The sequence below is a fragment of the Mesocricetus auratus genome, unplaced genomic scaffold (genome assembly GCF_017639785.1).
Source record: "Mesocricetus auratus isolate SY011 unplaced genomic scaffold, BCM_Maur_2.0 Super-Scaffold_100676, whole genome shotgun sequence".
Taxonomy (NCBI): Eukaryota; Metazoa; Chordata; class Mammalia; order Rodentia; family Cricetidae; genus Mesocricetus; species Mesocricetus auratus.
This window is the reverse complement of record NW_024429266.1, coordinates 165,572,715-165,595,950: the sequence shown is the minus strand read 5'-3', so window position 1 is coordinate 165,595,950 and position 23,236 is coordinate 165,572,715. Positions and strand designations below refer to the sequence as shown.

The following is a 23,236-nucleotide window of genomic DNA, read 5'->3' as shown; positions in this document are numbered from 1 at the left end:
AGTTTTGAGGAGTACGTGATTTGTGGACTGTAAGGAAAATTCAAATATTTAAAAGTAAAAATAAATAAATAAATAATTGAACCATGTAAAAAAGACACATCAAGTCCCCCCCAAAAAATAAAACCAGTGGAGAAAACCAACAGTAGAACATCCATCATTTTGTAGAATGAAATGAAAAGGTCCAAAAAATCATATTTACCTTATGTTCCTCTGCAGACTATGCTTTTGTAGCACATGAGACTTCTGGGTGAAATAGTTTAATCTTAGTAAAGAGTTACCTCACAAAATATTACTGTACCCAGATTCACAAGATTATTATTTTCCATTTAAGACTATTATGATCACAGAGAGGTTTGATTAAAAAACACTATGTCCAAAATGTAGAAAATCTGATAAATGTTTCCAGATTTTTTTGTTACGTAAAAAAAGGACATGTGAACAACTATCAATTTATAAGAAGTACCTGGATTTTAATGTGAACTATCCATTTATAAGAAGTACCTGGATTTTATTCACAAGACTTTAATTTAGAAGGATATGGCTTCTGGTAAAAGAGTAAACTCTGCTACAGAAACTTGCTAACCAAATATCAGGATTATTTTCAGTGGGTGCTCGTGTCTCTTCATTCTTGTTTCCTTGACTAGAATCCCTCTCTCTTTGCTCTTTTCTTTTCAAACCTTGTTTACAAACTGAGAAGAGAAGATCCCTCTGCATACTAAAGAGTTTTCAACTATACATATTCTTCCAACTGGATTCGGAAATTAAAACTACATGACTTGGAAAATCTGGTATCTGGGAGACTCTCAGCTATAAACAAATGATTGTGTTTCGTTTCAAGTAGGGCTAGGAGGGGTATAAATAGTGAAGTATATTTTCTGGAGCACATAAAATGGGACACCTGCCCCATATATAAGATCATTAATTGAGGTGGTTATTTATATTCTCCATATAAGTCACCTGAAAGACACAGTGGTTTAATATCCCAAAATTAATTTAGCACCTTCAAATGTGTAATAATGTGTGAACATTAAAATTCAAAGTGTTTCAAAGTGTTTAAAACCATTTTATTAATGTACCACAGATATTTACAAGATCTTAGTAATATACATTTTTTTTCTTTTCAAACAATTCTGTATTAAGAATATGTCTTGTGATGGAGGTTGATGAATGTATTTACAGAATGATTTGTGTTCAGAAAATTACCAAAGATCGATGGATTAACTCAGTGTGAAAGTGGTTGAATAGCAAAACAGTAAAAAATCCCAACCATTGACAGGAACTGAGTACTGGGCTTTAAAATCTGAACTCCTGTGGAACTCAAACCTGAAAAATAGAAACATCAAATAATAAAATCACATGAAATAAAACTGGTTATTGGATTAATAACACAAGACAGACACTATAATGTTGGGTTTGTCTTCTAATAATACTCTATTACATTGTATTTAATTTAAATAAACAACTTATTCTATCATAGGATGCCATCTCAAATGTAAAATTGAAAAAGAAAAATACCCAAATTAGTGAAGCCTACTGAAAGTATATTAAAATTGGTCTGAATTTGGTGACCAGTGACTTCTACTTAGAAGCTTCATGCAAAGAGATCTTGAAATTTTTAAAGTAAAAACAGTATTACTTGCTGTCTCTGGAACAGGCCTACTTGGAAAATGTGATTGAGAAGGTTTCAGCTTAGTCTAAATGCTATGATTAATTAGTGATGTCTGCCACAGACATAGAAAGAACAGCATAGGTATAAATGTTTCAATTTCACTATGCTGACTTTGAAATCTTTGACCATTTGTGAAAAAGACAAAAAGTCCTAAATACGTGTCAGCATAAAATATATGAAATTTTTCCTTTTGGATTTTTTTATTCTTCTTTTTCTTCTTCCTTCCTTCATTTCTTTCTTGTTTGGTTTTTATTTTCATTTTTGTATGAGGAAGTAGAACATTATGAAAATACACATGCATTGTTAAATTTGACAGAAGAGTTAAGGAAAACCTGGTTTGTCAACTCTGGTTCACAATTGAAAATGGAAAGACAGACCTTTTATTTGTCACTCAACATTGACACAATAATTTGGAATGTTCTTGGAAACTTTCCTATTGTAGCTACTTCCTGGGGAGCAGAAATGGAATGGGATGGAGTGGTGGGTGGGGGGCATGGGAGCGTGGGAAGGAAAGGGAATTGGGATTGATATGTAACATAAGATTGTTTATGATAGTTTACAAAAGTGACCCACAAAACTCTACCAGGGAACTCCTGCAGCTGATAAATACTTTCAGCAAAGTGGCAGGATACAAAATCAACTCAAGAAAATCAGTAGCCCTACTATATACAGATGATAAAAGGGCTGAGAGAGAAATCAGAGAAACATTGCCATTTACAATAGCCACACATAAAATACCTTGGGATAACACTGACCAAACAAGTGAAAGACCTATATGGCAAGAACTTTGATCCTTTAAAGAAAGAAATTAAAGAAGACACCAGAAGGTTGAAAGATCTCCCATGCTCTTGGATAGGTGGGATCAACATATTAAAAATGGCAATTTTACCGAAAGCAATATACAGATTCAATGCAATCCCCATTAAAATCCCAGTATGATTCTTCACAAACCTTGAAAGAACAATAATCAACTGTGTATGGAAAAACAGAAGACACAGGACAACAAAATAACCTTATTCAAAAAAGCAACATCTGGAGGCATCGCTATCCCTGACTTCAAGCTCTATTATAGAGCTGTAGTCCTGAAAACAGCTTGATATTCGCACAAAAATAGACAGGTAGACCAATGGAATGGAATTGAACACTCTGATATTAACCCATACATGTGTGAATATCTGATTTTTGACAAAGAAACTAAAAATATACAATGGAATAAAGAAAGCATCTTCAACAAATGGTGCTGGCATAACTGGATGCTGGCATGTAGAAGAATGCAGATAGACCCATGTCTATTGCCATGCACAAAACTTAAGTCCAAATGTTTTAAAGACCTCAACATAAATCCAGCCACACTGAACCTGTTGAAAGAGAAAGTTGGAGGCACCCTTGAATGAATTGGTACAGGAGATAGCTTCCTGAACATAACTCCAGTAGCACAGACACTAAGATCTACAATTAATTCATGGGACCTCCTGAAACTGAGTAGCTTCTGTAAGGCAAAGAACACAGCAAGACAAAAAGGCAACCTACAGATTGGGAAAAGATATTCACTAACCCCACATCTGACAGAGGGCTGATCTCCAAAATTTACAAAGAACTCAAGAAACTAGTCTCCCAAACACCAAAGGATCCAATCAAAAAATGGCGTACAGAACTAAATAGAGAATTCTCAATAGAGGAGACTAAAATGGGTGAGAGACACTTAAGAAAGTGCTCAAAATCCTAAGCCATCTGGGAAATACAAATCAAAACAATTCTGAGTTACAATCTTAGTCCCATCAGAATGGCTAAAATCAAAAACTCCAATGACAGTTTATGTTGGAGAATATATGGAGAGAGGGGAACACTCCTACATTGCTGGTGGGAGTGCCAACTTGTACAGCCACTTTGGAAATCAGTGTGGCTATTCCTCAGGAAAATGGGAATCAGTCTACCACAAGACCCAGCAATTCCACTCTTAGGCATATACCCAAAAGGTGCACATTCATACAAGGATGTCTGTTCCACTATGCTCATAGCAGCATTATTTGTAATAACCAGAACCTGGAAGCAACCTAGATGCCCCTCAATTGAAGAGTAGATAGAGAAAATGTGGTACATTTACACAGTGGAGTACTATTTAGCAGAAAAAAAAAACAATGGAATCTTGAAATTTGCAGGCTAATGGATGGCACTAGAAGAAACTATACTGAGTGAGGTAACCCAGTCACAAAAAGAGAAACATGGTATGTACTCACTCATTTATGGATTTTAGACATGAATCAGGGGAGTGCTAGCATATAATCCAACAGCCAGAGGGTCTAGGAAACAGTACCTTCATCCAGCAACTGATGAAAGCAGAGGCAGATACCCACAGACAAACAATGAACTGAACTCCTGGAATCCAGTGGCAGAAAGAGAGAATTGATGGGCAAAGGAATTAGGAGTGGGCTGGTTTAACCCAGTTAAACCAGTTGACTTGAACAAGGGGGAGCTCTTGAACTCTAGATTGATGGCTGTGTGGAAAGTATGGGACTGACCCAGGCCCCCTGAATGTGGGTGTCAGTGAGGAGGCCTAGGTTATCTATGGGGCCTTGGGTTGTATTTATCCCTGGCATACAAATAGACTTTAAGTGCCCATGCCACAATATGGAGGCTCTCTCAGCCGGGACTCTCGGGGGAGGGCCTAGGCCCTGCCCTGCATGAAATGACAGTCACTGGAGATCCACCAAGTAGTGCCTCAACCTCCTTGGGGATTGGAGTGGAGACTGGGTGGGGAACTGGGGGACCTGGTCCAGAGGACGGGACAGGGGGAGGGGAGGGAGAAGGAGCTAGGATTGACATGTGAAACAAGATTGTTTCTAACCTAAATAAAAAATAATTAAAATAGGAAAAAGAAAAGAAAATCTATGACAGAAACAGCAACCTGACGTACTTGACATTTTTGGAATTCTTATTTCTTCACTGCTGCTTCCATCTCCACCATCACTGACAGTTCTTATTTCAATCAAATAATCTTCTTCAAATGGAACCAGAAGTTCAGCAGATGTATTATTTGTTTCCAAAATATGAGTTTTACTCTGTCTATTTTGCCGATAGAGAATCTGTATGAAAGGAAGAGTCAAGTTAAAATGGCACTGGAGTTTGTTAATGGTTCAGATGATGTTATGGAGAGGGATAAGGAACATGTTTATAATAATGGTCTCATTTGTATTGAGGTGTCATTACTGACATCATACTCCTCGTGTGCAGATATCCAGGCTTGCCTTATCATTAAATTTATTTTAAAGGTATTATATTTCTTTGGGATCCATGTCCCTGGAGTAAGAATAGGTTTATCTTAAGTATGGAGTTTGAATATATTAGCCCCAGGGCTTGCTATGAAATGTCAGCATTCAGTTTTGTTGTACTATAAAAATCTACTCAGAGATAATTTCCATTGCCATTACAGCACATTACTTGTCTTGGACATTCAGAGATGCTCTAGGTACTCAATGATATTCTTATGGGTTTCTTTTGTTCTGTTAACAGCCTACATCATACTGTATCCTAATTTCTAATGCTCTATTTAAATTAGTTCTTAGACATCAGTCATGTATCAAATATACAAATTATAAAGAATGTTATTTCTTGATAGCCATGGTAGTAGCATGGAGATTTAAAATATAATTCATGCTATAGGATTTGGATTTCTATTCTCCATATCACATTACTCCATATCCATTATTGAACCTAGAAAACAGAACCTTATAGTGCAGAATTGAAGGCAGTAAGAGTATTTTCTAAGCAATTTTTTAAAAATATACTGCTAAATTCACATCCACAAAATTTGTTTCTATTTGGTTGTAACATTGCTCTTTAAAACATAATTGATATGATTAAATAGAAAACTAAATGCTTACCTTATAGCCCAGAACTTCAGACTCATTTTCCATTGTCTTTACATGCTCCCAGTTCAAGCATAATTTAGAATTTGACAGCTTCCAGGCAATGTTTGCTGGAGGTTGACTTGGTGCTTTAAGTACAAAGATCCAAACAAATGTTAATTAGCCCGTAGTACAATGCAGAACATGAAAAGGAAAATAAGGACCCATCTTTAGCAGGAAAGGAGCAAAAATATTTTATTATCATTTGAAATATAATGATTTTAATCATAGTAAACAAAATGATTCAAATTCTGCTCATTTGGGAATGTTTTTGTGATGGCTTTTGAATCAGTAATGGTTTGCAGAGTGTTCAATATTAATTTATTACTGATTGTGGTTGAGTCTGCTTACTTTATAATATAGAAAAAGATATAGGGTTGGTTACTAATCAATGAACAAGTTAACTAAACTCAAGTTGGAGGCATTCTACATATATAAACAAAAATACATAGTGGTATTCATTCCTAATACCTTTAAAATATTTAATGTTGTACTACTGCTTTTAACTATAATTAACAAAACCAATTAAAGATATTTAAGCTATATTATTCTAATGAAATATATAGGATAATTTCTTAGAACCCTACTAGAATGTCTCCGTGGCTTAAGAAAAAGAACATCATCATGTGAAAATATTTCTCCTGCCCTTCTTATCGCATGGCCATGTTGCCGGGTCAGTTTTCCATAGACTACATTTTTGTCATTCAGTATGGGTGGCAGAAATCACAACTGTACACAGTACCTAAAGTTTGAAGCTTCCTTTACCTGGAGATAGTCAGGCTAGAAATCTTAATGAAAATATGGTGGTTTGTCAATTATGTGAAGGGAGATCTTAATTTGGACACATGTCTCTGTTAGTTGAATCAAGATTGGCTGTGCCCTTAAAAAAAAGTATGCTTTATAATACAAATAATGTCTTGGGAACCCAAAAGTAGGGAAAATCTTCACAGGTACATTGATCACTCCAAATAATGGCTACTATGAACCCAGACTGTCGCAAGGGGTGGGGTGGGGAGGCCTCCGTCCTTTGGAATTAATGCTTAGAGAAAAGGAGTAGCACATATGGAAGGGAGGATGTAAAATTACTGTTCTGATAGAGTTCAACTTTTTAACAATTTACATAGGGGAATGATAACATGGCTTGTAGAGTAGAAAGTCAGTTGTCCCAAGTATACAGCTAATAAGTAGTTGAGGCAAAACAGAATCCTGATCTCTTGCTTCCCATCCAGTGGGTTCTCCATGAAATGTCAATTCTCAAAGAGTGAACATGATTATTTTTGAGACTGAAAAAAATTAAGGTTAGATTTAAAATATTTCAACTGGAATAAATGATGAGGCAGAGATAAAACTGCCCAGAATGACATTTCTGTTTTGAGTGTGAGGTACAGAGTGAGTCCAGCATTTAACTCATTACAGAAAAAAACAACAAGAGAAGCAGTTGTGACTTATTGAGCATTTTGATTCAACTTCTATTTAATGTCTTATGTTTCACTTGAATAGGGTCAATATGCTCAATTAGGGGCATTGCTAATGGCCTCCAGAGGCCCATTCCTGATCACCTAACCTTGTTTCTAAATTTTGTATGTGACAACTAGAGAAATGTTTATCCAGTAGTCTTATGGGGTCCAATGATTAGCTACTATACTTTCATCTCATTGAAAGATAGCTGCTTTTTTCATATATTCTTTCATACATTTTTGAGACCATATGCCATTTTTTCCAGCTAGCATAGTTTATGGCTCCAACATTGATAAACTGACAATTTAGATGTATTAAAGAGGAAAAAGGAAGACAAAACCCACACCATGAAACCTAAAACTAAAATTGCTCCAAGTCTTATTTCCTTTGTCATATTGAATATGCAGTGGGTTTCACAGGTGATTAACGGAGTACAATGTACTAATTGTTCTGTTCTATGAACAAGGTCAAATTACCATGATCAGACATCATTCCATATATATTTATATGAACCAGTTTGATTGGCTACACCCTAGATCTTTTCTTGACAAAATATGCCAAATTGCAATTGAACGCATAAATTATCTGTTTTATTACACTATTAATATATGCTAAAATACATTATTATTTATGTTGGGTTTGTTGGCAATCATACTGTTAGAGCTATCTTAATTTATCACAAAGTAAATTTTATAATATTTTCTTCAGCTATAAAAGAGCTCATATAAACATTATCACCAGATATAAGAAAATTAGTATCTAGTATACTCGTTGAACATGTTTAATAATTTAGCAACACTAACAACATCATATAAGCAACACTGAGCATGTAAAAATCTGTCATCAATGTCACTGGTAGTTTTTTTGTTTTTCTGCAAATTTCATTCATTTATTGCTATGATTTTTTGTTTCTGCAACTGTTTTAGAGAAAAAGGATTCCTTTTAATACTGAGTCTACTGTGAAGTAACTGCAAGGAAACTGGGAACTGAGGTTACTATCTTGAAAGATATGCAGTTGTGACTTTGGTAATAAACTTGTCACTGATATGTATGCATTTGTTTCTTCAAAGCAGATGGCAAAGTATCCCAAGGGCACCATGAGAAGAAGTCCTTGGTATGTATGACAATTGCAGGGACTTAGAATGATTGGCTTCTCTTGCTATCTGGAGCCTAGGATGACTATGATTTTGAGGTCGAAGAGCAGAAGTTGCACCAAAGAGCTCTAGTTTTTTATCTCTGAAATGAGAGTCATAATTCCTAGTTTGTAAAATTCTCAGTTCATATGAAATACAATAGGAAGTCTTCTTTACTTTGCCAGTGCTTCATATTAAAGTCTCAATGACCATTACTATCCCCTCCTTAGTATAAAGGTTCTCCACTGTCCTTTTATGAAATAATCAAATTTCAGTTCTGTTGAAAGTGTTTTGCCAGTAATAATACGATTCCAACATTTATAAATGACTCATCACCTCTATTTTAGCTTTAAAGCCCTGAACTGTTTGAATTGTTTCCTTCACTTGTTTGGTTAAGAATCATCAGGTCATATTTTGAAACCTGTACTCCACAAAATTCAAAACTCTAAAGGAAATGGACATCTTTCTGGATAGATATCATTTACTAAAATCAAATCAAGAACAGACAAGCAATTTAAATAGACCTATAACACCTAATGAAACAGAGGAAGTCATCAAAAGTCTCCCAACCAAAAAAAAGAAAAAAGCCCAGAGCCAGATTATTTCAGTGCAGAATTCTACTAGAAATTCAAAGAGCTAACATCAATACTCCTCAAAATGTTCCACACAATAGAATCAGAAGGGTCATTGCCAAACTCTTTTTATGAGGCTACAATTACCTTAGTACCCGAACCACACAAAGATAACTAAGAAAGAGAACTACAGACAAATCTTTCTCATGAACATTAATGTACAAATACTCAATAAAATACTGTGAAATCAATCCATGAACACATCAGAAAAATCATTCACCATGATCAAGTAGGCTTCATCCCTGGGATGCAGGAATGGCTCAACATATGAAAACCCATCAATGTAATCCACCATGTAAACAAACTGCAAAAGAAAAACCGCATGATCATCTCACTAGATGCTGAAAGATCATTTGACAAAATGTAGCACCCCTTCATGATGTAGGTCTTGGAGAGATCAGGGATAACAGGAACACACCTAAACATAATAAAAACTATATACAGCAAACTGACAGCCAACATCAAACTAAATGGAGAGAAATGCAACATGATTCCTCTAAAATCAGGAAAAAGACAAAGCTGTCCACTCTCTCCATATCTCTGCAAAATTGTATGTGAAGTTCTAGATGGAGCAATAAGACAACAAAAGGAGATCAAGAGGATACAAACTGGAAAGGAAGAAGTCAAACCTTCACTATTAGCAGATGATATGATAGTTTATATAAGTGATCTGAGAATTCTACCAGGGAAGTCCTATAGCTGATAAATATGTTCAGCAAAGTGGAAGGATACAAGATTAACTCAAAAAAATCAATAGCCTTACTATATACAGACGATCAATGGACTGAGAAAGAAATCATGGAAAATCACCCTTTGCAATAGCCACAAACAGACCTTGAAAGAACAATACTCAACTTTATATGGAAAAACAAGAAACCCAGAATAGTCAAAACAACGCTGTACAATAAAGGAACTTCTGCAGGCATCACCATCGCTGAATTGAAGCTCCATTATATGGCTATAGTACTGAAAATAGCTTGGTATTAGTACAAAAATAGACACACGTAGGCCAATGGAATTCAAGTGAAAACCCTATATTAACCCACACACCTATGAACACTTGATTTTTGACAAAGAAGATAAAATTATTCAATGGAAAAAAGAAAGTATCTTCAAAAAATGATGCTGGCCATGGGACTGATCTGGACCCCCCAAATGTGAGTGTCAGTGAGAAGGCCTGGGCAACCTATGGGGCCCTGAGCTGTGGATCACTGTCTATCCCTGGTATACAAACTGTCTTCGTGTGCCTATAGCACAAAGAGAGATGCTCTCTCAGCCTGGACTCTTAGGGGAGTGCCTGGACCCTACCAAGAGTAAAATGACAGATTCTAGTTATCCCCTATGTGGAAGGATTTGGCATTAGGGTGGGAGGGAGGGGGGAAGGGGAGTGCGGGAGGAGGGGAGGGAGAGGGAACTGGGATTGGCATGTAAAACAAGCTATTTAAAATTAAAATAAAAAATGATAAAAAAAATGATGCTGGCATAACTGGATGCTGGCATGTAGAAAACAGCAGGTAGATCCATATCTATTGGATGCAAAAACTTAAGTCCAAATGGATCAAGGACCTCAACATAAATCCAGCCACACTGAACTGCTTGGAAGAGAAAGTTGGAGGCACCATTGAATGAATTGGTACAGGAGACTGCTTCCTGAATATAACAGCAGTAGCACAGACACTGAGATTGACAATTAATAAATGGACCTCCTGAAACTGAGAAGCTTCTGCAAGGCAAAGGACATAGTCAACAAGACAAAAAGGCAGCCCACAGAATGTGAAAGTATATTCACCAACCCTACATCTGACAGAGGGCTAATTTCCTAAATTTACAAAGAACTCAAGAAGCTAGTCTCCAAAACACCAAATGATTCAATTAAAAGTGGGGGAACAGAACTAAATAGAGAATTCTCTATAAAGTATTCTTATATTTTTGGTTGTGAGCCTAGCCTTTAATGGTTGAGCCATCTCTCCAGCCCTAAAGTATTCTTAAATGGGTGAAAGACAATCAATTATCAATCTCATTATCTGGGAAGGGTATTTTAGGTACCCTCTCCCCTATTGTTTAGATTGTTAGTTGGGGTCATCTGGTAGTGGATCAGTATCTATCCCTAGTGTATAAATGGCCTTTGGGAGCCCATTCCAAATAGAATGATACTTTCTCAGCCTAGATACATGAGAGAGGGCCTAGGGCCTGTCCCAAAAGATGTGACTGACTTTGATGATCCCCCATGGAAGTAGAAAGGGGATGTGATGGGAGGCTGGTGGGGAGCATGGTAGGTTGGAGGGAGAGGGAACTGGGATTGATATGTAAAATACGATTGTTTCTAAGCTAAAAATATACATATCAAAAAAAGCCAAAACCAAAACAAATGATTCATTATCTAAATAAGATTAACATACTTTGAAGATCGTGCCTTTGAGTTCACTACCACATATGAAAGGAAAATACCCCTAAGTGGTCTCAGCTAACTATCTGACCTTAGAAACAGCAACAGCAAAGCAATCAAAAACTTTTAAAAGTGTTTTGAAGACTATCAGTTTAATATTAGCATGATAAACAGTCCATGTTTGATGTGGAGGATTAAAGCATAGAGAAAATTTCTTTAATAAAATTAAAATTTCTGATATCTTAACCAAAATATTTTATGCACATACCTTATAAAACATGTTATATTGCTTGTTTCACACTCATGAATGGTAAACTCAAGAAATACTTTTTCAACTTTGTTTTGATTTTTCAGGCAATTCTAAAGACCAAAATTGTGTTCAATTAATCAAGTGACAGAGCAGCATTAAACTAGCCCTTCACAGCTCTAATGGTTTCCCTGTAATCAATTTTTCTGTAGATGGCATTTATATTCAGCTGTAGTTCACACTGTGAACCCAATTCAAAAACAACTTCTTATGTTACACTTCTAACTAACAGCATGGGGTTGACATTTGGGCAAGAGAGAAAGAACACGAGTGCAAGATGGAATAAAAGCTTAATGCTTCCTTTACGTCTAAATATGGATTGATTGCATATTTACAGCAAGAAAGAAGCCAATACAGAGTGCTAGTCAGTCAACGTCCAGATCCAAATTGAGCCAAAATTTGCAAACACTTTCTGTTGCGGTGTCTAAAAATGACTTTATACAACAGACACTGTGTTTTGTTTATCCTTTCCTTTTCCTCTTGCAATTGATGTAAACATTTTATTCTTTGTCAATCTAAGTGTTATAAGTGCCAATCTCCATGCATTTGCTGTACATCTTGGCTGTCCTAAAAATACATTATTGTTACTAAGGTATGATACTTAAAAAGTACATCATATGTATTATTGGAAAATAACCACTATAATAGCATCATCACCACTATTACTGTCTTAAGTAGAAATGATAATCTATTCATGAAGCTTTATATATACATATATATGTAGACACCTGCACACACAGATATAGAGATCTTTTGATTTCTAAGACTTAATATTGTGCATACTTAACCAAATCTACTTCCTTCTCCATACTCTTTCTTATGTGTATGTTAGCCTTTTGTTTTCTTGATGATATTTCTTAGAACATGTTGTAGTTTTTTATTTCTCTTATTTATTATAGGCCATTTACCTAATAAAAGAGAAATGCTCAGAATGCAAGATTGTATCAGAACTTATGACTGTCTGAGACTTATGGCAGCACTATTCACTGAGTAGAAGGACAGAATCTTTATACTGAAGAAAAAGTAATAATGTTCTGTCCTCTCAGCAGCCTTGTCCCTCATGATAGCCAATGATGAGAGGCAGAGATTTTGGTAAATGTGACTTCTCGGTTTCCTGACTTTAAAATGAAAGGGCAAGTACCAAATTGAAAATCTAGATGGTGACAGTTTCAGTGTGTGATAGATGAGGATTTTTTTTTTGCTACCAGTATTCAGGGGTAATCTTGATGTCACCTCAAGGACATGGAAAATCAAAGTTAACTCCAGGATGCCACTTAGAATCAGGGCTGCCTTCAATGTTTCATTAAAGACATTTTACCTCTAACTCTTTGGGTGTCCTCTTGGGGCCCCTGATGAAAATTTCTCTAAAAAATTCATAAAAAGAAGCTGAAAAGTAGCAGTGCTTTTGTTTCTTTTAAAACAGGAAAAAATAAAGTGAAATTTTGGGCAAAGTGGTGTAGTACATGCTGCCATGCAATGAGCCCTGACTGTGTCTTTAGCTACCAGTTCTCCTTTAAGTATGCTTTGTTCTTAGTTATCATAAAGACCTCCAGAAGTAAGCATCGTCGCCATTTCTTCTTTTCAGGTTACAAACATGTATTCATAATCATCAAATTAAAAGCCCTCGGCTCAGAAGAAAGCTCAGCTGGTAAAGTGGTTCTTCAAAAGCATGAGTTCAAGACTCAGAATTTAAAAATGCCATTTGTGGTAGTGCACTGTGGAAGATGGAACAGAAGGATCCACGGTCTTGCTGGCCAGCACCTCTAGCCTGTATTCATTGTAAACGAACACTGTCTTAATTAGCTTTTCTATTGCTGCAACAAAACAATTGGACCCAAAAGCAAGTTGACGAAGAAAGGTTTTATTGTCTTGGACTTCCACATTGCTGTTCATTACCTAAAGTAGTCAGGACAGGAACTCAATCAGGGCAGGAACCTGAAGGCAGGAGCTAATGCAGAGACCATGGAGGGTCTTTTTTACTGGCTGACATGCCCTGGCTTGCTTTCTTACAGAACTCAGGATCAACAGCCCAGGGAAAGCACCACCCTCCACCCTCTGTGGGATGAGCCATCCTCATTTACTCACTAATTGAGAAAATTCCTTTCAACTGGATCTCATGGAGGCATTTCCTCAATTGAGACTGCTTTCTCTCTGATGACTCTAGCTTCTGTCAAGATGACACACAAAACCCACCAGTACACATACCCTGTTTCAATGATGTTAAATGTATTCCTGAACTTGTCTTTGGGTCCCACAGAAACATGCACACATGTACACAATCTTCACACATACCTGTAACCTCCCAGAAACATACACACCACACAACAAACATATTTACCCAAGTCAAAATAATAGTATATGGATGAGTTAGAATTCATATCCCTACCTCTCTCACCCTGGAGTCCTATCCCTACTCTCTGAACACTGTTTCACAATAGCCCAAAGTTATATGATCTCTCCTCAGATACAAATACATGGAAGAAGTCAGTTGGTAGAGTTCTAAAGAGGACATTTTCCTGTTATTAAGAATATCAAGACTGGGCAGTGGTGGTGCACACCTTTAATCCCAGAACTCTGGAGGCAGAGGCAGGCAGATCTCTGTGAGCTGGAGGCCAGCCTGGTCTAGAAAGCTGCACAGAGAGACATTGTCTTGAAAAATTAAAAAAAAAAAACAAGCAAGCAAACAAACAAAAAAGCAACAAAAAAATGAAACAAAACAAACAAAAAACAAAACAAGACTATCAGGGATTTTATAAATTAATGACTCTACTTAAAGACAACTTTAAAAGATCTAACTTGTAGATTTATCATTTGGGTGTGGGTACCACCAGATCACTTGCCCTCTGCCACTTTATCAGCTGTGGTTTTCTGTAGTGGTCATTATCTGTTACAAAGAATCCTGTCTTTGATAAGGGATGAGAACTACAGTTAAATGTGGGTATAAAGATTAATATTTATTCCCACCCCCATTCAGGGCAGAGGGCAGAGGTGAGCTCCAGACTCCCATCTTGGTTCCCACTTCCTTCCACTCACCCTCTCTGGGATCTCCAAGCCTGAGGACTGCAGCCAGCTCCACATGCCCCAGGAGGACCTACTAACCAGGAGCCTGTTGAGAGAGTCTGCTGAGAGAGTCACCCCCACTCAGGGCAGAGGGCAAAAGGCAGAGTGCAGAGGGCAGAGCTCCCACCCACCAGGAGAGGGAGTGCATCAGACCTGTCTGCAGCTACCTTGAGACCAATCAGTGTATTGGACCTGCTTGCACCCACTGGAAGAGAACCTTGGACCCATACCCACCAGAAAAGGAAGAGACCCCACCTGTACCCACTGAAATAAGGAATGGAAAGACGACAATGTAACAACAAATTCAAAGAGAAAAATGAGTGTGACACCACCAAAATCAAGGGACAGTTCACCAGCAAGGTCTGAACATCAAACACAGATGAAGCACAAGAGAGTGAATTTAAAACCAACTTCATGAAGATGATAGAGACCCTAAAAGGAGAAATGAGAAAGTCCTTTAAAGAAATGGAAGAAAAAAACAAACAAAAAAATTCAAGACAAGAAGGAAGAGAAAAACCAAAAATTGCAAGAAACAGTTCAAACAGTGTAAGGTTTGAAAGTTGAAATAGAAACAATAAAATCGCAGTCTGAGGGAATGCTGGAAATAGAAAATCTGGGTAAGCGATCAGGAACTACAGATGCAAACATAACCAACAGAATACAGGAGATAGAAGAGAGAATCTCAGGCGTTGAAGATTCACTAGGAGAAATAGATTCATCAACCAAAGAAAATCTTAAATACAATAAATCCCTAACACAAAATATTCAGGAAATATGGGACACCGTGAAAAGGCCAAACATAAGAATAGTAGTAATACAGAAAGTACTGGAAGGAAAACTTCAAGCTAAGAAGGGTTACTACACTCACAAAAACATAGGCAATAGATACTCCAACCTTACCAAAAGCCAAAAGAAACAGTAGGGTGTCAAGGGAGGTCAATGCAATATGGAAATTAATATATTTATTTAACAATGAAAGAACTTACACACAAGCTGGAAGTATGGCAGGCTTCCAAGAGAGAGTGCTTTTGCATTTCCTGTCCTTTTATCTTCACCTGTGCACTTACTCCTGTCCACACCCCTCATGAGGCATGGGACAATAATGTGGGCTTACCCTACAGCAGGGTAAATCCACAAACAATAACACCACCACCAACAAATCAAAAGCAAACAAGTATTATCATTCAATGATCCTTAATCTCCCTCAATATTAATGGTCTCAATTTGCCTATAAAAAAGACACAGGCTAACCGAATTTAAATGAAGACAAAATCCATCCTTCTGCTGCATACAAGAAACACACCTCAACTTCAAAGACAGACATTACCTCAGAAGATTGGGATAAGACTTTCCAATCAAATGGTCCCAAGAAACAAGTTGGTATAGCTATCCTACTATCGAACAAATTAGACTTCAACTAAAAACAATCAAAAGAGATAAAGAAGGTTATTTCATATTCATCACAGGAAAAATCCATCAGGATGGAGTCTCAATTCTGAACATCTATGCCTCAAATTAAAAGGTGCCCGCGTTTGTAAAAGAAACATTACTAAAATTCAAATTACACGTAAGACCTCACACAGTTATAGTGGGAGACTTCAACACCCTGCTCTCACCACTAGATAGGACTGCCATACAGAAACTTAACAAAGAAACAAAGGGACTAACAGAAGTTTTGACCCAATTGGGTTTAACAGACATCTATAAAACATTCCATCCAAACACAAAAAAATATACCTTCTTCTCAGCGCCTCATGGGACCTTCTCTAAAATTGACCACATACTTGGCAACATAACAAACTTCAATAGGTTAAAAAATATTGGAATAGCCCCTGTATCTCATCAGACCACCATGCTTTAAAGTTAGAATTCAACAACAACACAAATTGCAGAAACCCTACAGACTCATGGAAATTGAACAATGCACAATTGCACTGGGTCAAGAAATAAAGAAAGAAATTAAAGACTTTCGAGTATTCAATGAAAATGAAGACAAAACATGCCCCTTTTGGGACACTTTGAAAGCAGTGCTAAGAGGAAAGTTCATAGCACCAAGTGTTCATATGACAAAACTGGAGACTAGCCATACTAGAGAATTAACAGCACAAATGAAAGCTCTAGAACAAAAGGAAGCACACTCACCCAGGAGGAGTAGATGCCAGGAAATAATCAAATTGAGGTCTGAAATCAATAAAATAGAAACAAATAAAACTATACAAAGAATCAATGTAACAAAGAGTTGGTTCTTCCAGAAAATCAGCAAGATAAACAAACCTTTATCCAAATTAACCAAAAGGCAGAGAGAGAACATGCATGCAAATTAACAAAATCAGGAATGAAAAAGAGGACATAAAAACAGACAATGAGGAAATCCAGAGAATCTTCAGGTCATACTTTGAAAATGTGTACTTCACAAGATTTGAAAATTTAAAGGAAAGGAATATTTTTCTGGACAGATATCACTTAACAAAATTAAATCAAGAACAGATAAGTAATCTAAACAGACCTATAACACCTACTGAAATAGAAGCAGTCATCAAAAGTCTTCCAAACAAAAAAAGCCCAGGCCCAGATGGCTTCAGTGCAGAATTCTACCTGAATTTCAAAGAAGAGCTAATTACAATATTCTTCAAATATTCCACACAATAGAAGCAGGAGGTTCATTGCCAAACTCTTTTTTCTACCTAAGCCACACAAAGTCACAACTAAGAAAGAGAACTACAGACCAATATCCCTCATGAACACTGATGCAAAATTCCTCAATAAAATACTAGCAAACGGATCCAAGAACACATCAGAAAAATCTTCCACCATGATCAAGTAGGTTTCATCTCAGGGATGCAGTGATGATTCAACATACAAAAGCCTATCAGTGAAATTCATCATAAAAACAAACTGCAAAAGAAAAATATGATCATCTCACTTGATGCTAAAAAGGCCTTTGACATAATCCAACCCCCCTTCATGATAAAGGTTCTGGAGAGATCAGGGACAACAAGAACATACCTGAAGATACAAAAACTATATACAGTAAGCAAACAGTTAACATCCAACTAAATACAAACAAAACTCTTACTCCTGTGGCCCATGGATTGTTACAGAAAAGGAGGTAGAATGAATAAGAGACAGAAGAACAGGAAGTTTGCTGTGAGACATTGTCTCCTAGAAATGTGAGAGAGGCTATACCCATGACATCTAATCAGCATGACCACCTAAAGAATACCTGAACAATCGTTAAAATGAACCACATGCTAATGTAAGAGAGAAATTGAAGTCTCAACCTAGACAAAGAAGGACAAGAAAAGGGAGATGCTTAGAAGAAAAATAAAGGTCTTCCCCTGGGATGAGTCCCATCTGATATTGGTTATCCAATACCAAATGGTTAGTCATAAATCATATACCTATCAGAGAGAGCAAGGAGAGCAAGAGGTGAATCGCAGGTGTTGGAGAGAATAAATTGATTAAGGGAAGGCAAAAAGATAATGTATTTTTATCATAATTTCAAAATGAAAACAATAAAAAGTTAAACTTCAGGTTATCAATTAGTCCAGTACTTCAATGACTACCTACAAAACAGCAGTTCATAAAACAATAGTCGAACCTCTCAACTTTAATCATAGAAATCTCCCCATAAAACAAAGGGCAATGAATATAGACATTTGACTACCCAAGATGTAAATGAGATTATTGTGGGCTTAGCTTTAAGTAAGTAATATATACCCCATCATCTATGCCTCATAGAACATTATGAAAGAGGGACTGGGAAAATGTAAGTGCTGAAACACACCAAGAAGAGCTGTAATATGATATTCTGTACTTTACACATTCAATTCAAACTTTAACTCATGACAATTGTGTTTATCTACAATGGGTCAATACAAGATAGGTCTTGTCAACAATCAATCATGGAGGTGGAAAGGGTTTTGTATGCCCTACCCTTTACTTCTGAATTATTTGCTACTGATACATTCCAGGAGATATGTATCAGGTTCCTAATATTATACTACTGATGAGTCTACAATTATCCAAGGAGAAGCTCTAAAAGCATGGTCACTACAGTGTTCTCATCAAATGCAGTTGGTCAGTGAATCAAATGAACAGACTTGATTGTGTGAGAGAGATTTGTGGGGAGAATGAGTTGGGAAGGGACAGTAAATATGGGAGATAATGAGGGTGAGAATGGTCATTGTGTATAGGTGTGAAATTGTTGAAGGATAATTTTAATGAATAAAAATATTTTAATTTTCAAAATAAGAAAGACATAAAAATATACAAGGGCATACCCACCGCACCCCAGAGAGAGAGAGAGAGAGAGAGAGAGAGAGAGAGAGAGAGAGAGAGAGAGAGAGAGAAAGAGAAACACTAAATAAAATATAAACAATAAAAATCAGGGTAGGACAGTTGGGAAAAAATACCTTAATTGTTTTCCAGTTGAAAGAGAATTTGATCATATGAATGAAGAAAGACAATTAACGTTGTAAAGAGGAAAATGAAGAATTAGAACAGTGGTCACAGGGTGAGGAGATTTCAGGCTCACAGGCTCACAACTTAATGGCTAATAGGGCAAAATTTTTTCTCAGCAGTTATTTCTCAAGTGTAGAATCAAATAGGAACACCTCAATTGTAGAGAAATTAAATGAGAAAAAAATAACATGAGATTTTGGAAATGGCAGTAGCCAATTTCCTGCTAATATGGTAAGTGGGATAAGATTTCTGAACTTGTCCATCAGGTCCATGTGCTATTTCCCCATACTTACTGGGAATGCTACCATTTATGGAAAAGAATAGTGTGGGAAAGCAAGAGAATCCACGATGCTCTAACAGGTAAATTCATATGGATTATTACAGGGCATTTAACACACCTCAAAGGACTTCAAAAGAGAAGAAAGAGGCAAGGGCATTAAAGACAGAGAAAGTACTGACAGAGTCTGAGTTGAAAATCTCTTTGACAATGACATTTGTTAATGCTATGATTAATTTGCTTAAGAGAAACAACTTAATGAAAGAAAAATCATTTTAGTTCATAGCTTTCAGGGGTTTGATTCACAGTTAATTGATTCCATATGCTTGGCTGTCACTTAATGTTTCTGAGAGTGTTCAGTGGGAGAGATATGTTCAGCTCATGCTGGTTCTCGAAGCACAGAGCACATCAGGTAAGAGCCAGGGATAATAAATCTCCAAGGACCTTACCCACTAACATCATCCTTCTAAAGTTTCTACAACCTCTCAAAATAGTACAATCACCCAAGTAAAAAGTATTCAAAGCATGAACCTATGGGAGAAACTTTATAGTCAACCCATACCATCACCTAGAAAATCTGTATGGAAGGCTGAGAAGAAGCTACAAGACCAACAGGAGTAACTTTTCTCTAGAAACCAGAGAAGTCAAGGAAACAAATTTGCTTCAGATATTTATGGTAGTCTGCCTGGTATGGTAGTCCTTCATTTTCTAACTGGTGAAATCCTTCAGACTGTTGAATTCCAAAGCATTGGAATCAGTTTCTCTTCTTTTAATACAAAGTTAAAGAAAAGTTGTTGCACCTAACAGTGGTATCATTTACCACTGTTTATTTTTAGATCTGTAATACAGAATATGGAAACAATGAAAGAAGAGGGTGGTTGTTATTCAAATATGATACTGTGCAGATTGGCATAGCCTCATTTTCAAGTGCTTCTTACCTTTAGAGTTGAGCTATGACATGGAGTCTACAAACTTCTTGGAATAGAAAGTTTAAGCCTCAGAACTTCAAGAAATGAAAAAAACAAGAAAGAAAAAGAAAGAAAGAAAGAAAGAAAGAAAGAAAGAAAGAAAGAAAGAAAGGAGAGAGGGAGAAAGAGAGGGAAGGTGGCAGGGTGGGAGGGAGGACGGGATGCAGGGTGGGAGGGAGGAAGGAAGGGAGGGAGGGAGGGAGGGAGGAAGGAAGAAAGGAAGGAAGGAGGGAAGGAAGGAAGGGAGGGAAGGAGAGAGGAAGGAATGAAGGAAAGAGAAAAAAGACTAAAATATTTCTATGGAGGAAATTAAGAATTACAAGATTTTTGTTTGTTTCATTTAGTGAAGATTAAAGATAAATGCTTGAAGAAATGGAAATTTTTCTGATTCTTACTTTTCTCTGATAATGGCATGGTACATGTACTTATTCCTAGTTAATGAAACTTCTTTGAAAAGCCATATACAACACTTGATAAAGAAATCATGTGATATCACACAAAACCAATAATGTTCTTGATATTTAGGCTAAATTTCATTCAAACAAACTTGAAGCACCATCATGTTGGGTCAACAGAATAACCTTTATGTAAAAAATGAAGACATATAATAAATTGGTATAAACCCATTTACATTTGATTTAGGGTATATGAGCAATTCAACTAACAAACTCATTACAAGAACACACACACCCACACCCACACAGAGAAACAGAGACAGAGAGACAGAGAGAGAGACAGAGAGAGACAGAGAGAGGGAGACAGAGACAGAGACAGAGACAGAGAGAGACACAGAGAGAAAGAGACTCTTCCAGGCTTAATCTACCTTCACATGTTCAATTCAATTACAAAGTCAGTTTGAAGTGAGTGTAGTGTCAGTAGCTACAGTTAAATGTCTATAACCCTCTCAACTTATCAACGTAAACATATCTGAGGTTTTTTCAATGCTAATCATAAACTTTTCTAATAAGCTTATATTTTGTCTGAGCTAACAATTTAACCATAAGCAACTCTACTTTTCCTGTATTTGGCTCCTCTCAGTCAGAGAAAATGAATACCTGTACAGTTTTAAAAACAGTGGTTGACTGGAGATTTCCATGAAAACTTGAGATTAACTAAATAAATCTCCCCTGCTCCAGAACCAGAGAAGACCATTTTATTTGTCATTTTTTATTACTGTGACAAAACCCAATGTTCAAGGCAATTTATACAACAAAGTATTTAATTGGGCTTATAGGTTCACAAGGTTAGAGTCCATGATGGCAGGGCAAATGCTTCGTGGTATGAATATTTTAGAGCTCACACTTTGATCCATAAACAGGAGGCAGAGAGATCACACAGAGAACAGCATGAGCCTTTTGAGATTTCAGAGTCTGCAATCAAGGGTATACTATTTAGTGTTTCCCATATAGTTCCAACTGAGGAACTACTATTCTAATTGGAGACTTTGGAGGCCTTTTGTCTTTTGAGTCAACCACCTGCTTACCTCTTCTCAAAACCAATGATAATCACTCAAGGCTGAAAGCAAAAAGGCAAGCTTAACTTAGACATCTTGTCCCATATGTCTCCTAAGTTCTAATATTTTTAAGTCACAAAACACTGCAGTCCCAGTAAAGAGTCTAATCAGAGTGAGTGTCACACACACACAGAGAAACAGAGAGAGAGAGAGAGAGAGAGAGAGAGAGAGAGAGAGAGAGAGAGAGAGGTATATACTCATGAACATAAATGAAAAATGGAATAAATATTTTTAAGTCACAAAACACTGCAGTCCCAGTAAAGAGTCTAATCAGAGTGAGTGTCTGTAGAAGAAAAAACAAACATGGGGATCAGGCAGTCCAAGTCCAAAGTTGGGCACTACTATAAACTTCAGGATTTTTGGGAAAAAAATTGGAGCAAGGAGCAAGAAGTTTGTACATATAAGATTTGTACTGAGTCCAGGCTCAGTAGCTAGAGAAAAATGCCTGTCACCTTCTCAACACAACACTTACCTTTGTGGTCTTTACACTACTATTCATAAATATTTATAGTAACCCTTGATTTTACCTGAGCTAATAATTTAGACTTGTACACACTTCTCTCAAGTAAGTGGCGGATTATCCACTAAATACAGACAATTATGTGTGATGACTGAGGTAGCATACTGGAGCAAAAACGATTATTTTATGGAAACCAACTTCTTAGTTTAAGAAATAAAGAAATTCTTTGAAACACCTTACAGAACCATAGCTAAGATGGTAACTAGGTCATTGTTTGACAATGTTTTTAATTACAAAAAAACTCAGAATTTACTAATGTTTGAACTAAGCCTTTATTTTAATTATCTCTTTGACTTTAATTGAATTTTATGACATGGTTGAAACTCTGAAGACTAAGTAACCAACTGGCCTTCAAAAAACAGAGATCAGCATTTTGGCACATTTTGAAGGAAGTGATAAATATCTTGGTCATAAGAACTACTCTCATCTATCATAGGCATAATCAGACCCCTTCCTTTTTACAATTATAAAAATAGCCTAGACGCTTATTTTGGTTATTGTCATATAGTGCCAAAAATTATCTGTCGTAAAGACGCAAACCAAGTCACCTGGAATACAGGAAAGGTTGCTACTCACAGATTAGTGCCATGACCTGGATTGTGATATATACTTACGAGATTTTTTGGTGGTGACATTGACTGGGGGACTTGAGGGTCCTGTCCCTGCAGTGTTGTAAGCTCTCACAGAGGCAAAGTAAATTGTATTAGCTCTTAGACCTGTAATGTTCTTTGTTGTGACATTTCCACTGACTCTACTTTTACCAACCATAGATTCTTTAGAGTTGTCTGTCCAGTATAAGACCTGAGTGGTGAAATCAAATGAACAAGTCATTGTTTTGTGAAAAAGTATCAGCCATTGGAGTATAGTAAGATGACATAAGTATAAAGGATAAAACATATGTTTAATTAAAATGGATACATATCGCTAGCAAAATAGATGTCTAA

General features: G+C 36.5%; 1 protein-coding gene across 4 annotated transcripts in view; it reads right to left on the bottom strand.

The window, feature by feature from the left end:
* Nucleotides 1-1,042: 1,042 nt before the first annotated feature.
* Nucleotides 1,043-23,236, bottom strand: part of Cntn6 (contactin 6) — a 393,737-nt gene continuing 371,543 nt past the window's right edge. For all 4 annotated transcript variants that reach the window (XM_040738246.1, XM_040738248.1, XM_040738247.1 and 1 more), the window contains 4 exons: nucleotides 22,907-23,093; nucleotides 5,551-5,663; nucleotides 4,584-4,752; nucleotides 1,043-1,323 (listed from right to left, as the gene is read on the bottom strand). In XM_040738246.1, the coding sequence (XP_040594180.1) occupies nucleotides 1,223-1,323; nucleotides 4,584-4,752; nucleotides 5,551-5,663; nucleotides 22,907-23,093 (570 nt within the window). In that variant the 3' untranslated portion in view covers nucleotides 1,043-1,222. The remainder of the gene's footprint in view (nucleotides 1,324-4,583; nucleotides 4,753-5,550; nucleotides 5,664-22,906; nucleotides 23,094-23,236) is intronic.